Raw genomic sequence first — 19,638 nt, forward strand, 5'->3', positions numbered from 1 at the left:
TTAATAATGCTGTAGAAAAAATCTCGATGAATGATGATAACCTAGCTTATTTGGATTGGATCTCCCACTACTATAATTTGGCTATGATTTTTAGTCATATACATAATTAAATTCTAACCTTTGCTATTAGCCTCTACTAAAAATATATACCTCCACTAAAAATATAGAGGATAAATTTTCTTATTTTTATTAATTTAAAAATTACTGGCTTGCGCCATGTGCCATTAAGATAAATGTGTTCTGGTTCAACCCACTTAAAACGTATAGTTTTTTTGTTTTTTTTTTTAAACAGCTGTAATAATTATTTAAAAATATAAAAAAATTAACTTTATATTATGTTAACAATTTTAATAAAAGGACATTTATAGTCCAGTGAAGAGACTAGTGAACAGTCCCTTGTTTCGTAATTAATCTTCATGTCTCTTCTTACTCCACATTATGACATTAAACTACACTAAATTTATTCCTTTAGGGGCATTTGGTACGGGAATTAAGTTCAAAATAATTTATTGATTAATTAGATTGTTAAAGTGAAAAATAGCTGTGTTTGGTTGTGTAAAAAAATATTTTGTTAAATTAATGTTAATTAATTATTATAGTTGAGTATAGGAATCTCATAAAATCATTGTAAAAAAGTAGTTATAAAATTATTAATATGCAAATCCATTGTATTAAGATTTAAGGAAATGTTTAAGTCTACCTTTTTGAAAAGTTTTAAGATTACTCTATTATGGGGTACGTAATCTAGACTTAAAAATGTTTAACCTTGTACCAAACATAAGAATGTGAAAGATTGCTACTATGAAACTATTACACCATACCATACCATTTCTAAAAAATAAATGTATCGAAACCTTCATTTTATATTTAAGTTATCGATAATTTTAATTTTAATTTTATTTATATATATGATAATATATATTATAGTTAGTGAATAATATTATAATTTTTTAGAAAAATTAAAATAATTTAAAAGTACAGAAATTATAATTTGAATATTCTTTACGAGTGTATAAAACTAAATAAATAAACATGCAACAAACTGTTCAAATTTTATTTTAAACACATTAGAGTATATTAAATTTTTTAAAATTTTTTACAAAATATTTTAAATATCTACTCATTTTAGGGAATGCTAAAAGACATCAATGGTGCTAAGCACCCTCCTACGTGTCAATATTGTTATTTGTGTAATTTAGTATGAGGTCCCATATAGTTTAATATAATAAATTTTAGGGAGTATCGCTAGCCAATCGTAAAGCGACACGTCTTAAGGGTGCTAGGCACCACTGGTGCCCAATAGCAATGCTCTTTCTAATATATACTTTTACTTTTTAAACATTGCATTTTCATTAAAGCATTATTGTAAGGTATCATTGGCTAGCACCATTTAAAGATGACACTTTATAAATGATTAGGGATATTGTTTTATAATAGTTATTAAATTATATGACTCAATACTTAATTATACTAACAATAATATAATACTTCAAATGTGAAGTAATGATACTAGGCCTAGACATTATTTGTGCTTAATTTTTAGTTTTTCTCTAACAATAATTAACTTTCTTTTTCACTTTTGGTAGCTGCTATTACAGCATTATATCTTCTATATTATTTGGAAAGTATATTTATTTATAATTGTCGTTCGTACAATTATACAAATTAATGTGGGGTAAAAGACTCAATAAATATATGAGAGTATATATATACATCAAGTTTATAACATATGCAGCCATTTTTCTAATTTAGCTGGAATTTGTTGTGTGTATAAAAATAAAATTTAAAGGGCGCCACATCTCTCACACGGTGTGTCAATTTAATTTTTACCGACTTTTGGCAAACAAACGCATATTTATTGTTTTTTTTTTAAAAAAAAAAAGTAAAATAAAGAAAAGAAATTGATGAAGAAGCATTTTCTTATAAATTATTAGTTAATTTGTTATGTAGGTTTGAGTTTGGATAGGCCGTTATAGTTACCTTTCACTCATCAAAGTATATATATCTTCCTCTAAAACCAACTTAATTCTGATCATTTTTCAAAGCTTAAATTAGATACGGAACAATTAATTTTACTTCTCTATTTATTGTTTATTCCTCTCACTCACTCTAACTCCAGTTCATGAATAAACTCACATTATTAACTACTGTTACTTATATCACTTAGATAAATATATGTGTGGTCATAATAAATTTTTAACAGTATGGGGACAGAGATGAACACAGCTACGAAATTAACATCAGCATACATATATATAGATATAATTAATATCCATAAAAACTCAAAACGGTACGTATCAATCTTCACTCTAATCACCTACTGCCATTTCCAACATTAATTCATTACGTCACCATTAATTAATGACCAATATTAATTCTGTATCAAATAGTTTGAAAATATTAATGTTAATCCCTCCCATGCAATGCTGATCGTTTTCTTTGTCAATTAAATAAGACTGATTATTAATTGATCACAATCAAATTATTTCAAGTGACAAATATAAGAGTTGAATAAAAATAAAAAACCCAAGTCGTTCCTTATATATATCGTTTATAAATTATGATATTATGAGTTGAGAAGTTTGCTGTACAGTATTTAGAATTTAAATAAAATAATAGAAAAATATAATAAAATAAATAAAAAATAATCAAAATTAATTTGTAATATGTTATTTAAGAAACATAATTGGAATGCTTAAATTAATTAAATTAGTCTTTTGCATTAAACTATATTATATAGTAGTTATTTTGTAATATATATTTTAAAAGATAAAATTGTCTTTATAAATTTAATATAATAAGGGATTGACTTCCTTATTATTGATTCTTATTGTTTATTAGTAAACATGTTATTAAATTGTCTTTTGTTTTTTTCTCTTTTCCGTACTTTTTTTTTTAATTAAATGCTCCAATTATATTTGAGATATTTTATTTTGTTTAAAAAGAAATATACATAGAAAAAAAGAAGAAATATCTATTAAGTTTACATGTCAAATAATTATATAAAATAATAAAAGAATTTTGAAAACAATTAATATTGTTTATTTTTTTAAGGCAATATTTTTTATTATTATTTTTAAATGATATTATAACATTATTATTTTTTTTTCTTCATTGAAAAAAAAAAGTAATGTTATACAACCTATACATACCACAATATTATCCTATTAATTAATCTATTATATTAATTATTTGGACTAAATTTTTTAATACAGTGTATGTTGTATTATTTAATACATAACAAATAGTATGTATTAGCATGTATTATAATATTTACAAAAGAATTGGAGTCAACACTAATCTCCGACCTAGACCCGAACCTGGACCCGGGACCCAGATCCGAGCTCAGACTCGAACCCGGACCCCTGACTCGGACTTGGACCCGGACCGAGATCCGAGCCCAAGACCCGGACTCACGACTCGAGACTCGGACTTCGACTTGGGACCTGGACCTAGACTTGGACCGGGACCTGGACCCAGAGACCAGATCTAGACCCAAACTTGGAATCGGACCGGGACTAGGACCTGAACCCCAAACTCGAACTCGGACCCGAGATCTGGACCCAAACTCGGACCGAGACCCAAGACTCGGACTCGGGACCCGAGACTCGGACTTGGACTTGGGACCTGAACCTAGACTCGGACCCGGACCCGGACCCAGAGACCAGATCTAGACCTAGACCTGGAATCAAATGGGGACCCGAACCCGAGACCCAGATCCGGACCTAAACCCGGACCCACGACCCGAACCTGCGACCCGACCCGTAGTTGGTGTTGGGGTCGAGTGTATTTAAAATATATTATAACTTTACACAATATTAATACAAGTCAATAACAAACATAGTATTATATTAAATAGTACTAATATAATATAATCCAACACAATACAATCTAACACAATACAATATAATACAATCTACAATAGCCCCCATATATATATATATATATTGTTTAAAGGAATTTAGAACAAGTATATGACCAAAGTACATATGTGATAACCTTGCTATTAATTAATTTTTTTCATGTAGTAAAATAATACATTATATATAGGAAATTTTTAAGACACTCGTGTTGTTTAGCCTAGATATATTTTATTGTTACCTGCATAGTTTAATATAAAATTATACAAGTTTTTTCATTTATATTTTTATAATTAATTTTTTATTTATTTATAAAAATAAAAATAACATAACCACTAAATAAAAATAGTATAACATCAAAATAAAAATAACTTTTATAAAATAAAAACAACATAAAAAACCATGATAACCTCAAAATAGAAACAAATTTAACAAAAGTAAAAAATATATATAAAAAAAGTAAACGTAAAAAATAAAAATTATTTACCATATACACTACAATTCCCCTAAATTTTACTTATTTTACTATAAGAATGTTTATAAAAAAAATTGCTAGCTTCATTTATAAGATGCCACCTCACAAACAAAAGTAGTACTAAACACCATAGCAATTTATTTTTACAGAACAACTAAACTACTTGAATGGGGAAGAGTCATAATCTGGTCTGGAAACAAATGGAATTTATGAAAATTGTTCTTGTTGACATATATATAAACCCAAAATTCATATATAGGATAATATTCGTTCCAATTATATGGTTATTATATAAGCGAACGTGGAGAAGAAAATAGTAGCTATATAAATATATATAATTGTTCAACTGAGCTAGAGAGAAATAAATCCAATCGAAGCCATCAACTGATCCAATTTCAAAGTGGTTGAGTGTTACGTTGCCATCCATAGTCCCACACCTCACACTCATATGACCTTTCACACTCCATAATAATAATATTACCATGCAATATTGCATTCGCTAACTTCTAATAATCCAAACAGCCCCCACTTCTTTATTCCAATTGACCCAATTATCTCTTTCTTTTTCAAACACTAACCATTTTTTCTTTTTAATTCTTTCAAAAACCACTCGGTCAAACCTTCTTGACATATATAAATATATATTATGATTGAAAGTTGGATTTTGGTGCAAAAATACAAAGGTAAGAATCAATTTTTCATTTTAGATTTAAAAAATTTAGTTTGATCATTTTTTTTATACAATTCATTTCATTCCAAAAATGAGAAATTAATTGTTTTGAAATAAGTTAATTTGAAGCCTATAGCATGTGTGTGTGTGTGTGTGAAGTGGGAACGTATGAATTGAATAATTGGAGGCTATAGGTGGGTTTTGAATTTGGTCAAAATCAGATATAGATGGGCTGGGGCTCCCTCCTACCTGCCCACCACACCCAAATTGTGTTCTGTTGTTAGTAAGTAGATAGCATTAATAGTAGAATTGGTTGTTGTAGTTTCCTTTGCCACCACTTTTGCATTTAAGGCACTTATTCCCACCGTTAACTAGCTAGCGTTAAACTCTCTGTCACTTTCAACTTCAACACAAAATCCTCATTCCTCCCCTTCTAAAACTCCCTAAACTTTCCTTCACTTCCTTTTTTTTTCTTTCTCTTTTTCCACCCCCAAAATTAGGACATTACATTCTCATATTCTTCTACCCAAGCCAAGTTCTACTGCTTCTTTTTCAATGTTTTTGACTTTGAATCATGTTGTTGAAATATACATGCATGCCCATTGCCCATGTATGATTAATGTCCTAGGAAATAAAAAAATAAAACAAAAAAAATGCAATATTTTCTTTGATTTAGTGACATGATAATTGAACTCCTAAATTATTTTTGTGGAGTTTTAGTACGTATGTATTTGAATTCTTCATATAGGCAGAAAAATGTGCCGCTCTTATTTAAGAAAAGTGACTAGAGTCTAGATTCAATGGTCGAATTCTTTCATTTTCGCTTGAAATATAATTAATAGAAGATCATTTATTTCTAGCTAATATTATTTAGCATATTAGCCCTTGAGAAAATTATTTGGCAATCAAGTCCTTTAATTTGAGAACTATTGCGATAGAGCTTAACTTAGAACTCCATTGTCAAAACAAGTCTTAGCGACCGGACCAATTTATCACATTAATGTTAATTACGTGCATATTATAAAACAAATATTTGTAATATGATAGATATTTTAATAAAGTTGGTACCATTAGAGTCGGTCTAGGCGTAGCCTGCTTATGCCCAGGGGGCGTGCTGGGTACCATCTTGAAAGCTATGAAAAATATATTACGTTACTATAATGTTTTAATGTAGGGTAAATATTATTTGGTATGTTTTATGGAGATACAAACTTTGTAAGTTTATATTTTTAATAATACTTATTTAGTATGTTTTTTTTTTTTGACAATAATACTTATTTAGTATGTTGTAATTTAAAATTATACATATTTTAAATCAAATTTATTTAATAAAATTTATAATATAATCAAATTTCCTTCATTTCTTCATTTCTGAGTTTAAATTTAATTAATTGTATATGGTAAGACTAGATGAGTATTATCAAAACACAAGTTTTTTTTTTGAAATTTATCAAAACACAAGTTAAGAAATGAGTATTTACTCTATTTTGTGTCCATATCATTATTTTAATATTGTTATTGCTATATTTTTGCTTATATATTTGAGTAATTTGCGGCATAAATACTTAAGTTTAACTCTTAGTTATAAATAAATACCTAAATTTAATTTTGGCGGTAATAATACCTAAGTTATATTTCTGGAACTCTGTAGGTACCTCAACGTTAAATATTAAGTCATTATCCACGTGTTATTTTCTTAGTGGCACACAAAAATTATTTTTTTTTAAAAAAATTAAAAATTCATGACTTGGATCAATCAGGGATTGCCATGTGGCATTTTACTTAATATTTAACAAAGAGGTACCTACAAAGTTCTAGAAGTATAATTTAGGTATTATTGCCGCCAAAAATTAAACTTAGCTATTTATTTGCAACAAAGAGCTAAACTTAAATATTTATACCGCAAATTACTCTATATAGTTTAACAATTTCGCTGATATATAAAATACTCTTGAGATACAAATATACAAAATGAAGTATTAATATTTGCATACAGTTATTAGCACAAATATAATGCATTAGTTTCACACATTTTTTCAGAAAGAATAAAGCAGCTGCTTCTAAATTTGAATTCTCCTCTCCAATCTCAGAAAATAAATAAATAAACGAACTTATTACATAATCCTATTATGGACAATGAGAAATGCTTTATTTTATTCTTTTTTAGAAAAAAACTTATATGTTTGAAAGAGAAGAGTGCACAAAAAAGTGTAAAATAGAATTTGGTTATCACATCTCTTTGAAAAATTTTGTGGTTATTAGAAAAGCTCCGTTATTTTCAGTGTATATACTATATATAATTAAATTATGTCTTTCACAAATTATATATCTTACACAAAAAATATATATAAAATGATGTGAAGTTGAAATGAATGAATCCTCCCAAACTGTCTTATTCGTGTCATATAAAACAAAGTTGACCCAACCAAAATTTGTTGCTTCATATAGAATTCATCAAGTCATGTACAATTAGAATTATTCATCATTACGTGGAATTAGGTGTGTATAGTAAAGCCTTATATTTCTTTTTCCCCACACTTTGACGACTTTTGTAACCAGATCTATAATCTTTTATTGCCAAAATAAACAAGAGAATAGATGATCGAGGGATGAAGTAACCTGCCCAGCATTAGCATATGGTTTCTAAACGACTCATATATGGACACCTTTTCTAGTTTCCACTATATATCACACTTTTTATCAAGCTCGAACTTAGGCATAGACGGACTAAGCTTAGCTTGTACTTACGAAAAATTTTATTTTATTTTAAAATTACATAATTTTTTTATTAATTTTGAAAAATACCATAATTTTTCTAAATAAGAGCCAAAAATATATATATATATATATATATATATATATTTTTTTTCTATTGCCTATTGAATTTCAGGGCCAGCCTGCTTTTTACAAGACATTTATGTGAATTAATACAAATAGAAATATATATGTATGTATATATATGTTAATAATTTTGCTTTTTGAAAATGAAACTACAACTAAGTAGGCTATGAAACTTTTTCAGCTAATTAGGTAGTTTGACTAAGGTATATGCTTAATAATTTTTTTTCCAGACGAGATTTTATATATAAAAATATGTGTGTGTCTGAAACTGAAGCTCCCTCTGTTTTGATTGTTGGTTCAATTTTGGGAAAGAGAATATCTTTAGTGTTTGGTAACATTATTAACCAAATCTCTCTAACTAGAACCCATCCCACATGCAAATATCTCCCATGTTCAATTCAATAGTTCTTATCCACGATTATGAGATCAACTTATTTGTTTATTAATAGTATTTGCTTTAAATAATTCGCAATTATGTATACACATGTCAACTTAGAAGCTCATAATGGCAATAGCTTCATATGACAATTCTTGACATGAACGTTGAAAAACGAATTGAGGTAATATTACCATTTAATTTGTGATGTGCAATCTAAATATAGTGTCACATTAGCCTTGAGAAAATAATATCAACGAACGCATATATAGACAACTTTGTTCGTGAAGACTACACAGGTCAATTTTTACTATTGGCACCATATTTCTATTCTGATATCGATCGAAAGAGATTGAATATGCAATGAGGTCCCAAGTGGTGTTGTTTTATTTCAACATTGAACTTGTTTTCAACTTTCAACAAACACAAGTTTTCTCGTTATGGCTTATATGCAAATATATAAAGTGCATATATTTCAATGTGTATTTGAGAAGGCACAACACACAACTCTAATAATAATAAAATATATCATTTTCGTTTTTTTTTTTTTTTGGTTTTTCTTCAAAGATTAAACTTCAAGGTTGTGAAACAAACTATCTTTGATTTTTTTCTTTTTTGTCTGGACTTTTCAATAGACGCCACGAAAGGTTCAAATGCCATGGATCATTAATTGTTCATTTAATAATGGAATAATGCAATAAATAAAAGCATAACTGAATGAATGAATCATACACTGGATATAGAAATCGAAACATTTGACATTGCTTGTTTTAATCAGACCAGAATTTAATGTTTTAACATTTCAAGTTTGGCTTCAGCAAATTTTATAGCTACAATAGTACATCAATGTTTTAAATTTAAACCTTACTCTAGTCTAGCCTAATAAAAAGAGCTAAACCCCCAATTTAAATGAAGATGTTTGATATAACGAACTCCAACATTTATTTTACATATAAACTTGATTTTGGCCTACGGCTACAGGTCTGACTTTAGGATACATTAAAGAACTCTATAGTTTGACATTAGTAATAATAATAATAGTAAATATTTATTTGTTAATTTTTTTTGTTTTTTGAACAAAATGATGAGTTAATATCATTTTGGATCTTATCTTTTGTAAAAATTATTAATTAGTAATTAGATTCCTAATTTTGTTAAATTACAAAATAAATACTATATTTTTTAATATAATATAAATAAGATTCTAAGCTTAATTTTTGACCATTTTTATTAATATAGCCAATTTGAAAATAATTACTAAAATTATATTAAATTTGTGCTAGATTCGTGAGTTAAAAATTTGATTATTAACATATAATTATTTGAATTCACAAATTCTAATTGTGTAAAGTATTGTAGAAAAATATATAAAAATATTAAGTATACTTATTTAAGAGCAATCACAAGACGATATATCTAAAGGTGTTAGACACTATGAGTGTCCAATAGCAATGCTCACAAAGAGAAATGCTAAAAGATACCAATAGTGCCTAGTACCCTCTTATGTATCAATATCGCTATTGGTCCAATAAGTATCGATTCTCATATGATTTTATAATAACTTTTAGAGAGTCACTAACCAACCAATCGTAAAATGACATGTCTAGAGATATTAAACACCGTAAGTGTCCGATAGCCATGCTCGAAAACAAAATGTGCCCAAATATGAGCTCAAATAAAAACACAACTAGCCAATTTAATAAATATGGGTTAACTTGCTTATAAATTGAGACCATCCCAAATGAGTTGGATGATCTCAATTTTGTACTTTTCGTAGAAGATTAGATCCAATAGCTAAGCATCTGAATCTTGTGATTTGCAGAATAAATTCAAGTACTATTCTGAACCAGATTTTGATCAAAATAATTTCGAACCTAGTTGCTTGTATGATCTTTCTGAACTCTTAATGATTTTTTTTAGAACCCAACAAAATTTATGTCCAGAAGGCACGGCAGTTACAGATAGAGAAAGGAACAAAATAAATTTCATTGTTGCTTGTTCATGTTGTGGTCCTTGTGGAATAGAAACTATGCATATAGATCAGCGAAGACGATTATGCAAAAACATTCATCAACTTACTGATGACATAGGAAAAAAAGAAAATCATTTTGGTTACATTTTTCGTCGAACTAAAATTATGACTGCCGTTACTTTTTGTAAACCTAAAACAGCAGGGCTCTCATTTCATCTTTGCACTTAAACAAGATTTCAACCCCATGGTCAACTGATGATATAGCAAGCAGGACAAAAAAACTATAAAACTGTACCACTTGGGAAACGCCAAGATGAACTCTTGGCATCAAAATGGGATAAATAAGAAGAATAAGAACACTATACCTACATAAAATAAAACGAAGGGTGTAGTATCAGTGAGAAGCTGATGGCAGCTTCCAAAAGTTCTTGGTTGCAACGAGAATCTTTTCCCTCCCGTTGGATTCGGGTTCTTTCTGGTGTATGGTAGCTGTCCACCTTACAGCACGAGCTATGCGAGCCACCTTGTCAATGACGTCGGGAGAATCTCTGACCAAAACTGTTCCTTCTGGACGCAACATTCGGTCCATCTCCACCATCAAATCCACGAGGTTACACCTGGAGCAAAGCCAAGATAACAGAGGCAAGGTAATTTAAAATCCGCTGCTTTTCCAAATAAGTTAAGAAATTGAAGCTATCTATTTGAGTTACAGGAAACGATGCTCGAACTTCTTAGTTTGCAGAGCTATGGATAGCAATGGCATCTTAAGTTCACTCATTTGGGAACAATATACATTTAAACATACTAAATGAGAACTTATCACTGCACAAATGATGATCAAATGACAAAACTTTACATGCTTTCTGTTGTACACTGAAATTCATGGCTAAAATATAAGTTTAAGAATTAGAAATACCTTTTCTTGCCTGAACCTGGATGTTTGATGAGTGATTCAATACCAGTCACATGGATAAAATCGTAACTACGAGGATATGTTGAGAAAGGCTCACACCTGTCAGTTTGAAGCATGCATCAAACTTCTAGCAATTAAATTTTTTTTACGAAAATGGAATTTACACGGATAATATTACATTACTACATGATCAAATAGAAAGGTCACAATTCGGAGAAGTATCTGACAGATGAGAGATTACAGCAATCTAAAGGACTGTTATTCTATATTAAATGGAAGGCTTCGATCAAATACAAATAATAGAATTTATAAGCACTCCTTAATACCTGGTAGTATGTAAATTGACAACCATTTCAAATGTGCAGAGTGCAGGTTTACGATTTTTATGGAAATGCCATTGGACAAATGTTTTTAAAAAATGGTGCAGTAGCAATGAGATAATTGTAAAAAACCAGACAACAATGGTGATTAGGCTGTAGATTGCATGATAGGGCTATTTATTTCAAGACCACTAGATTACATAGCTAAATGCTTTCAAATATAATGGACGATCAAATACCACAGCAAGATTAGCTAGTGCCAGTCAACAGTCAAAATGATTAGTTGCTAGTGCTAACAAAGTTAAGCAAAAAATTGAGCACATTCCTAAATTCAGGTAATATGCATTCTAAAATTGAGCACATTCTTGAAGGTGCTGTGATTTGAAATTACAGTGTTACGATAACCTTATAATATGCATTTTGGCCTTGTAATATTTTTACAAAAACACAAATTAAACAAAATAATATGGGATACTTTAGAATCTTACCAATCATGGTACGCTCCAATAAGGCCTCTATCATAAATGACCGACAGAGTCGAGGGCTTGCGAGCAGGAACAACATTCATTACCCACACAGGGTCAGATTTAAGAGCTGCTGCAAAACCTCCAAAAAATGCATTCATATCCATGACATTGCGTACTGCTGAACTTCCCAGCTTCAAGTTTAAGGAATTCTTATAGTAAGAGACTCTCCTTTCCCACCGCTTTGTGTCAGCCTCAAACACATCAATACCATTTTTCATGACCATGGCCCTTGAAGGAGCTTTTTTCACTCTATCTGGCCACTTTGGAATCTGTCCAACAGCAAGTTCTCCCTTGACAGAAGACATCCTACTGACACATTTCTTTAACTTATAGTACCTGTAGAACAATTACAATTAAATAATAGTTTCAGCCAGGCAAATTTCATATTCGTAACTGCTTTTCCACAAACTCTAACAATAATGTTTACTCGACATTATTCTTTAAGCAAACATTATCAAATGTAGCACTATATAATCAAAGAAAAGGGAGAAAGTAAAGAAATCTGTAATCCACGATCAATGATAGTTACCATGCATCACTTGGATCATCTGTTTCCTTGCACAACTCAAGACCAAATTCATTCTGATTTGGAAGACATGGACCTGAAGCAGGTTTTTTCCAAACAGCGGTGTTTCCATCCACAGCAATCAGTTCATAACACAATGCTCTAGCCACAGCCTGGAGGTCTGCCCATTCCTTGTCTTGATTAGCCCACTCTACAGGGGGGCCAGAGATTACCAAGTATCCTCCCGGACGAAGTAATCGGTCTACTTCAATGAAATATGTTGCATCTGAAAAATGCAGTGTAAATTTTAAGTACTATAAACAAGAGGTGAAAAAAGTATGATTTGTACTTGATGAATCAAAGACTACAGGGGTGACAAAGAACTCACTATAGGCAGTGAAAGGAATAAGACATCGAGAGCAATGAACCAAATCAAACGAGAAAGCAGGAAATGGTAGCCGGCGAGTGCCAAGCATGGCAACAAATGCAGGAACTCCTCTTTCAAGGGCAAATTGTATCTGTGATTTGTGTGAGTCTCTTGGAGCAAATGACATAGTTACAATTCCTTCATTCAAAAGATACCCACCAAAGCTGGCAACCTACAAGAAAATTTAATCTTATTATTATTCAAAAGCAAAAGCTTAATTAGAGTCTGAGATAAAAGAAAGAGGAGGAAAGCACCTACCCCACAACCCATATCAAGAGCAGTCCTCAGATTGCCTCCACTTATAGGGATGTACTGTCCAAGCTTTTCAATGTATTGCACAGCACCATCAGGAAACATAGTGCCACCACCAGGGAAAATGAAGTATGGACCTTCCAGCTTCATCCATCCTTGATGACCTTTCCTCTCCGCAATTTTATTGTGTGGCATGTTGTCGTGCCATATCTGTTACCATTTAAGATAAACGATTAATGGACCAAAACTTCCCTGTTTCTGAAGTCTCGCATTAAAACGAATGATTCCTAAAATCCCATGGCTATAGATTGTATGTAGACTGTAGTTATATTAAATTTCAAAGTTTCACTCAAAGGTGTTAAGAGTAAATTCTATATAAGGACTCATTGAGTAGTATTAAGTACAAATTACATATTCAAATGTTTACACGGTTATAATTAGCTCGATATTAAACTAAACATACTCATCTTGGATCTCTGGAAAAACTAATTACGTACCCACAACATAAATGCTATAGATTACAAAGAACCCCATTCATGAACAAACACTATACCTTGATGAATTTATTGGAACAATACAAAAATAAGGAAATGAAACAAACAGCCAAAAGTAACAGAGTGATGGTTCCAAATCACTGACCTTGTGCAAGCTCTCAGGCCACTGGACCGGAATCTTGTAGCCACCAGGGGGTGGGATCAAGCAGAGTGGAGTGTCCTCAGGCAAAGGGCAATGGCGCTCCCTATAGAAGTTCATCTCCCGACTGAGCTGGCTGTTGCGTCTGGGGTCCTCGCAAGGCATGTGGTCGACAGCGTCAGCCGGGCATGCATCGATAGGCTGTGGATGTTGGCCCAGCTCCACCACCGTCACCAGACGCTGTCTCTGCATCGGATCGGCGCCCGACATTAGCAGTGATTGCCGACCGGAAGCGGCGAGAGAATCCCCAAGAGGAGTGAAGACCAGGAGGAAGAAGAGAATGACTATGCCAAAGAACGCTGCGGATATGAGGTCCAAAAGCCTCCATTGCCTGAAGCTCCGCTTCGAAGGTGGCAAATTAACATGACCCATTTCGATAAAAACCTCCGGATCTAATCAAATGAGCATTTGGGTCTCCGATACACAAGGTTATAGCCTATAGGAGGAAATTGATGATGGAATCCTAAATCCTTAATTGGGTGAGTGGGTGTGTGTGTGGCTATAGCTTAGCTCTACTTGGATCTTGATATAATTATTGGGTGTTCTCTGTTATCGTTTTCAGTGAAATGGTTGGGCGATTAAGAGTAAAGAGAGAAAGAGACCAAAGTAACCAGATTCGGTGGGTTCTTAATCACTCTATTTAACTAATGAAGCTGCTTATATCATATGTATTTTACTAATTATATTTCAGTGTATTTAATATTGCTTCCAATCCAAAATAAATATAAATAAAAAATAAAGACAGAGATTTCGGAGAATATTTAACTTTACAGAGCTGTGACTGAGGCTTACAAGTTACACTGTGAATGCTCGGCTATTTCGACATGATAAACAGGTGTCGAAATTACGTTATTTCCTTATAAAACAATCAAGAGAGAGTCATATTACAGAGACAGTCCAGGGTTGACCGTGACTGCTTCGATGCCCAAACGTCCATCTAAAGAAAAATTACTTAATTTGGTTTACCAAGATACAATAAAAAACATATTAGTTGGTTTCCAACACCACCGTCACAGATATGAATCAATTAATTTTTGAGTAAAAAATAAAACAGACAAGAAAATGGGCCCCTCTTTTGCCTCCACCGTCTTTTTTATACACGGTCTGAGTAAAATATATATACTATATAATAATCAGAGGAATAAGAAATTTTTTTGATGAATATAAAAATCAGAGGAATAACATTTGTGAAGGAAAAACGCGACAGAATAATGGGTATGAAAATTTGCTTCCTTGCGAGTCTCTTGAGTCTTTGAGAATAATTTTGGTCTTGCTGCACTGCAGCATAATATGAAATGGTTTCATATGCCCTCATGTCCATCTTTTTTCCTTTTTTTTTTGGCTTAACCTAACCTAATGTGATTGAAGTTGAAAAGGATACTCAACATTCCACAAAAGTATGCAATTAATGACGTTACTATCCTGTCTTTAAGTGAAGTTAGCTATACATGAACATTTTACAAAAGAAACTAAAAAGATCATAATCCATAATTAATTTTTTTCTTTCCCGGGTACTTCATAATCACATCGCTGACTTTGTTTTTTAATGAGAAAGCAAAACTCCTACCATCTTAAATATATACACACAACAAACCCCAGAGGAGCTCATAATTGACCGCACTCACCTATAGTTTAGGATTCGAAATCATATCAGCATCAAGTACCATAAAAATAAGCAAAAACCAGTACAGTTAAGAATTAGGATGAAATTGATGAAATAAAAACCAATATCCAACCATTGGATACAAGTTACTGTTGCCTTTGATCTGTGTTGTTCTGAATGTGCAAAATCCATCTTTGGGTACCCTAAAAAAGTATTGGGCTCCATAACTTGACCCACCAAATGAATGTATCACCTCTTTCATATCAAAATGATATTCTGTACTTTCAAACTACGTTCTTGCAAATGAAACTTAAATTTATAGTTTCCTTGAAGATGCCCTAAGATTGAAATCATGTTTGATAAGGTTTGCTCTGAGCAACATTGATCTAACATCTCGATCAAATTCACCGCCTGTCTGTAAAACCCGTTGGAAAGTTGCATTTCTCTGATCCGCATGTCTAGCATATAAAATTTTGTTGTGGGAATCAATCCGAGCCTGCAGGAGCATATTATGGGATGATTGAGCTCACATCTTAGCAAAACATAAAGTAGGAGTGAAGTATCATTCCATTAGGAGCACAAGGCCCCAAAAATCTGCTGTGATCGAAGCAAATTTGAATACTATATATTTTTAAACAAACTGTAAAGGTTCCTAAGTTTCATGTTCAGCCCTAAGAAAATCGAACATTTTACAAATGGGAACCACTTTAGTTAACTAGGCAGAAAACTCTAGCATATTGCCAAGTAGGAATAAGAGCAGCTATTGGTATAGACAGGCCCAAAAAAGGGGACAAGTCTGAAATTTTTATAGAATTACCTGGATTTGATTATCAGTGATTAAAGCTTCCAGCTCTTTCTGTAATCCTGAAATGCTTGTCTTGAAAGCATTTGCCATCATTTGCAAATCAACAGACACAAAAGGGTGTGTATACTGGATAAGAGCCTTGTTCCGGATTTGATCATATAGTGTGTCAACATGGTCGTGCAAATGGATATCAAGTAACAGATTTGCTTTGAGATTGCCAAGGTAATCCAAACATGATGCATAACGACTACATTGAGAGGGGGAGGGGGAATTAGAATAGTAGTGAAACCACAATACTAAAATCAGCAATAAACAATTCTTCATGCCAGATTAGAAGAAGAATTACAAGGATGGCAAACAGGATGTTATAAGAATAGAATCCCACAACAAATTGTTTTTCCATGTGGGGAGTAACTAGGTTTACACTGGTCACAAATCTCCACTAAACACGCGTGCGCACACACACCCTAAACAACAAATTGCTTTTCCTTGTTGAGTAACTAGGTTTACACTGGTGAAGAATCTCCACTAAACACATACACATATGCATACATAAGATTTATCAAATTCTTTATAGCATTACATAATATACACTTAACCATATTGTACACAAAACATTACATGAACCATTGATTCATACATAACATAAACTTAATTTAAAATACTTTACATGTCAGAGCAACTTTGAATTAACAAGTTCAAGACTCACAATAACAACATGTTTAATGAAAGGTGAAAGTAAATAGTTAAACTTTTACAAGATAGCACTACATTACCTTGAGTAGAAATCATTGATAAGCTCCCTGACCTCAGGCACTAACTCCAAGAAATTCCTAAAGTTAAGGTTGTCTATAACTTTGTTCTGTCAGAAAAGGGAAAAAAATATTTAATCAGAGAAAACATCTCAACTAGTACAAAATAAACTAAAAATGAACATTTAGAAATAAAAGTTTCAGCATCTGTAGACACGGGAGAAGAAAAATTAAATGCCTTCAACTCTGTCCGGTCAAAACTCGCAAGTGCGCAAAGCCCACCGTATGTTGCAACATCTTGCGGCGCAATTACTTCATTGTAGTTATTTCCCAATTCAGGATTAGTTTCCAAGAACTGCATAGTGTCAACGGGAAGGAATAAAACTTTAAAATTAGGCATGACATGATGGAATGTCATTATCAAACCTTATCATAACAATAAAATTGAAATAGAATAAAAAATTAATTACTATTCCACACATAGGTTAAAGCACGAGCCATTTAAGGTAATTGAACTCATCTTAAAATTAAAACTACCTCAGCAAGTACTGAACAGAAGAATCATTACATAGCAACCCAACATATCAATGATAAATTGAATTTCCCAGGATTATACAAGCAACATGTAAGCTAATATTTAATTAGGACTATATAATTTTCCAATTCACAAGTGTCTAAGTGCTATAAGCTCATAATGTAATTTGTTGCAGGACAAAGGAAAAAACTGCCATCTACTCATTATATTGCTGGAGGCAAACAAGTAGGACACCAGCCATACTCGCAATTATTAGTTAAAACAATAACTCTAATAAGTAGTACATTGTTGAGATAAGGAATAAAATATAACAAGATCAAAGGTATTTGTATCTAAGAGCATTTAGTGAGGAGGTCTGAAACGAATTACTCATTGCAGTTGACTTGACAAGTGAAAGAAAAATGAAGGTTTTCTTACATATTAATAACATTAGATTTGAATTTCATCATCCATTTAACAAACAAGCTCTAAAATAATATCATGGTATCATGTTGTTTATTAAAAAATAGTGTTGTGTCTGCCTACTATAATTCTCTCTTCTTTTACTTTGCTTTAAGCTTGTAACTCAAGTGAGATGCTCATAAATAAACTTCCAAAATGTTCTCTTATTTCTTAATTACATTTACAAAGCTTTGACAATGCAAGCAGAAGTAGTAAGACATAATCACAAACCTTACGAGCAGCAAGCTTGTACTTTTTGGCCTCCAACAGAGCCAAACCAGCAGCACAACGAAGCTTTGCTATAACAATTGGGTCTACGACCTCCTGCGACTGCTCTGCTTTACTAACATAGCTTGTAACATGAGTAAATTGACCCATCTCGATGCTGACAAGAATTGCACTCATACACATATGAATTATATGCTTTGATGTGGTACAATAGTCGCGCGTTCGAACATAATGCTTAAAAGCATCCCCTAAAGCACCGTGAGCATAATAAAAGTCTCCAAAGTCATTATACCCCATTCGTATGCTTTCTTTAATGAGATTAGTCTGCACAAGTATCATTTAAACGATTCAACAGGACAAAACAGAAGTTACAACTCACAACAAATTTATACATAATTAATCTACTTTACCAGGAAACATATACACAGGTCTGTAAGAAAGAGAATTCTAGGGTATTATCATTTGATAAGCGTAAAGCAATACCCACTGTCGTGTATCAACCCAGAATGTACATCACAGCAAGCAGGTCTCGCATCAAATAGAATTATCATTCATGTAAAAATCGATAGATAGACGTAACCATGTGAAAACAGCAACCTAAATCACTTAAAACAACGAAAACCCAACACCCCTTGCATATAATAAACTTTCACACTCAATAGTATCACAAAATTATGACCAGTCAAAGTATGCACCGATTAGTTTAAATCAAACAAGTACAAAACAGCGTAATTCTAATCAGCATTGAGTACGTGAAATTTCATATGAGAAAGCATCCAGAAAAAAAAAAAAAACGCTAATACCGAAGATGCCATGAAAATCCCATTAAATACTCAAAAGAGATAGCAAAGTTTAAACCAAAAAAAATGGTTACCCTATAGGCATTGAGCTCATTCTCAAGCTTCTCCTTCTTCTGCTCGGCCCTACGGTCGACAGTAGCACACCACGCTGAATCCATACTATAATCCGGGCCCAAACGGCCATCAATCTTCTGTACAACCTCCCTGAACAATTGGGTGTTCTCGCCCTTCTTAATCTCATCGTACGCCATTCTTAGGGCTTCCAATTGCATCGCCTGGTTGTTCTGGCAGTGGTCGGCGATGAAGAGAAGACGCGTGATCTTAGTACGACCCGTGTAGAGACTGGCGTAGGCCTCGATGTCGAGCTGCTCCCCGCTTATGATTGGTCTTTTACGTTTCTCTTCTTCACCGACGCCGTTGGCATAGATCTCCTCGTCAATCATCTTGGCCGAGTGGTCGTCGTCTCCGTCCATGTTGATGTTATACAAAAACCCTAGAACGAAATCCGAGAGATTAGGGTTCCGGCCTTGTGGGGTTTCCCTGAAATCTCAGGGGCAGAGGGAAATGTAGCACTACTTCTGATGATCTATTGCTCTCTCTTATGAGTTCTCATCTAAAAACAGATGATGGGTTTCCACGTGTA

The 19,638-nt window shown here is 32.2% G+C and overlaps 2 protein-coding genes across 2 annotated transcripts; both read right to left on the reverse strand.

Moving 5' to 3' along the window:
- Positions 1 to 10,275: 10,275 nt before the first annotated feature.
- On the reverse strand, positions 10,276 to 14,627 carry LOC115706573 (probable pectin methyltransferase QUA3). Its single transcript, XM_030634262.2, has 7 exons — positions 13,778 to 14,627; positions 13,145 to 13,348; positions 12,848 to 13,058; positions 12,484 to 12,745; positions 11,916 to 12,290; positions 11,111 to 11,206; positions 10,276 to 10,811 (listed from the first exon to the last, which is right to left on the reverse strand). Exons 1-7 carry the CDS (start codon positions 14,201 to 14,203, stop codon positions 10,589 to 10,591), a joined length of 1,797 nt encoding a protein of 598 aa, XP_030490122.1. The 5' UTR covers positions 14,204 to 14,627; the 3' UTR covers positions 10,276 to 10,588.
- Positions 14,628 to 15,301: 674 nt separating this feature from the next.
- LOC115706574 (COP9 signalosome complex subunit 1) lies at positions 15,302 to 19,638 on the reverse strand. The gene is made up of 6 exons (XM_030634263.2): positions 19,070 to 19,638; positions 18,199 to 18,519; positions 17,230 to 17,346; positions 17,016 to 17,101; positions 16,252 to 16,486; positions 15,302 to 15,930 (listed from the first exon to the last, which is right to left on the reverse strand). The coding sequence occupies exons 1-6, from the start codon at positions 19,466 to 19,468 to the stop codon at positions 15,751 to 15,753; spliced, it is 1,338 nt and encodes a 445-aa protein (XP_030490123.2). The 5' UTR covers positions 19,469 to 19,638; the 3' UTR covers positions 15,302 to 15,750.

This window comes from Cannabis sativa, chromosome 1, assembly GCF_029168945.1.
Source record: "Cannabis sativa cultivar Pink pepper isolate KNU-18-1 chromosome 1, ASM2916894v1, whole genome shotgun sequence".
Taxonomy (NCBI): Eukaryota; Viridiplantae; Streptophyta; class Magnoliopsida; order Rosales; family Cannabaceae; genus Cannabis; species Cannabis sativa.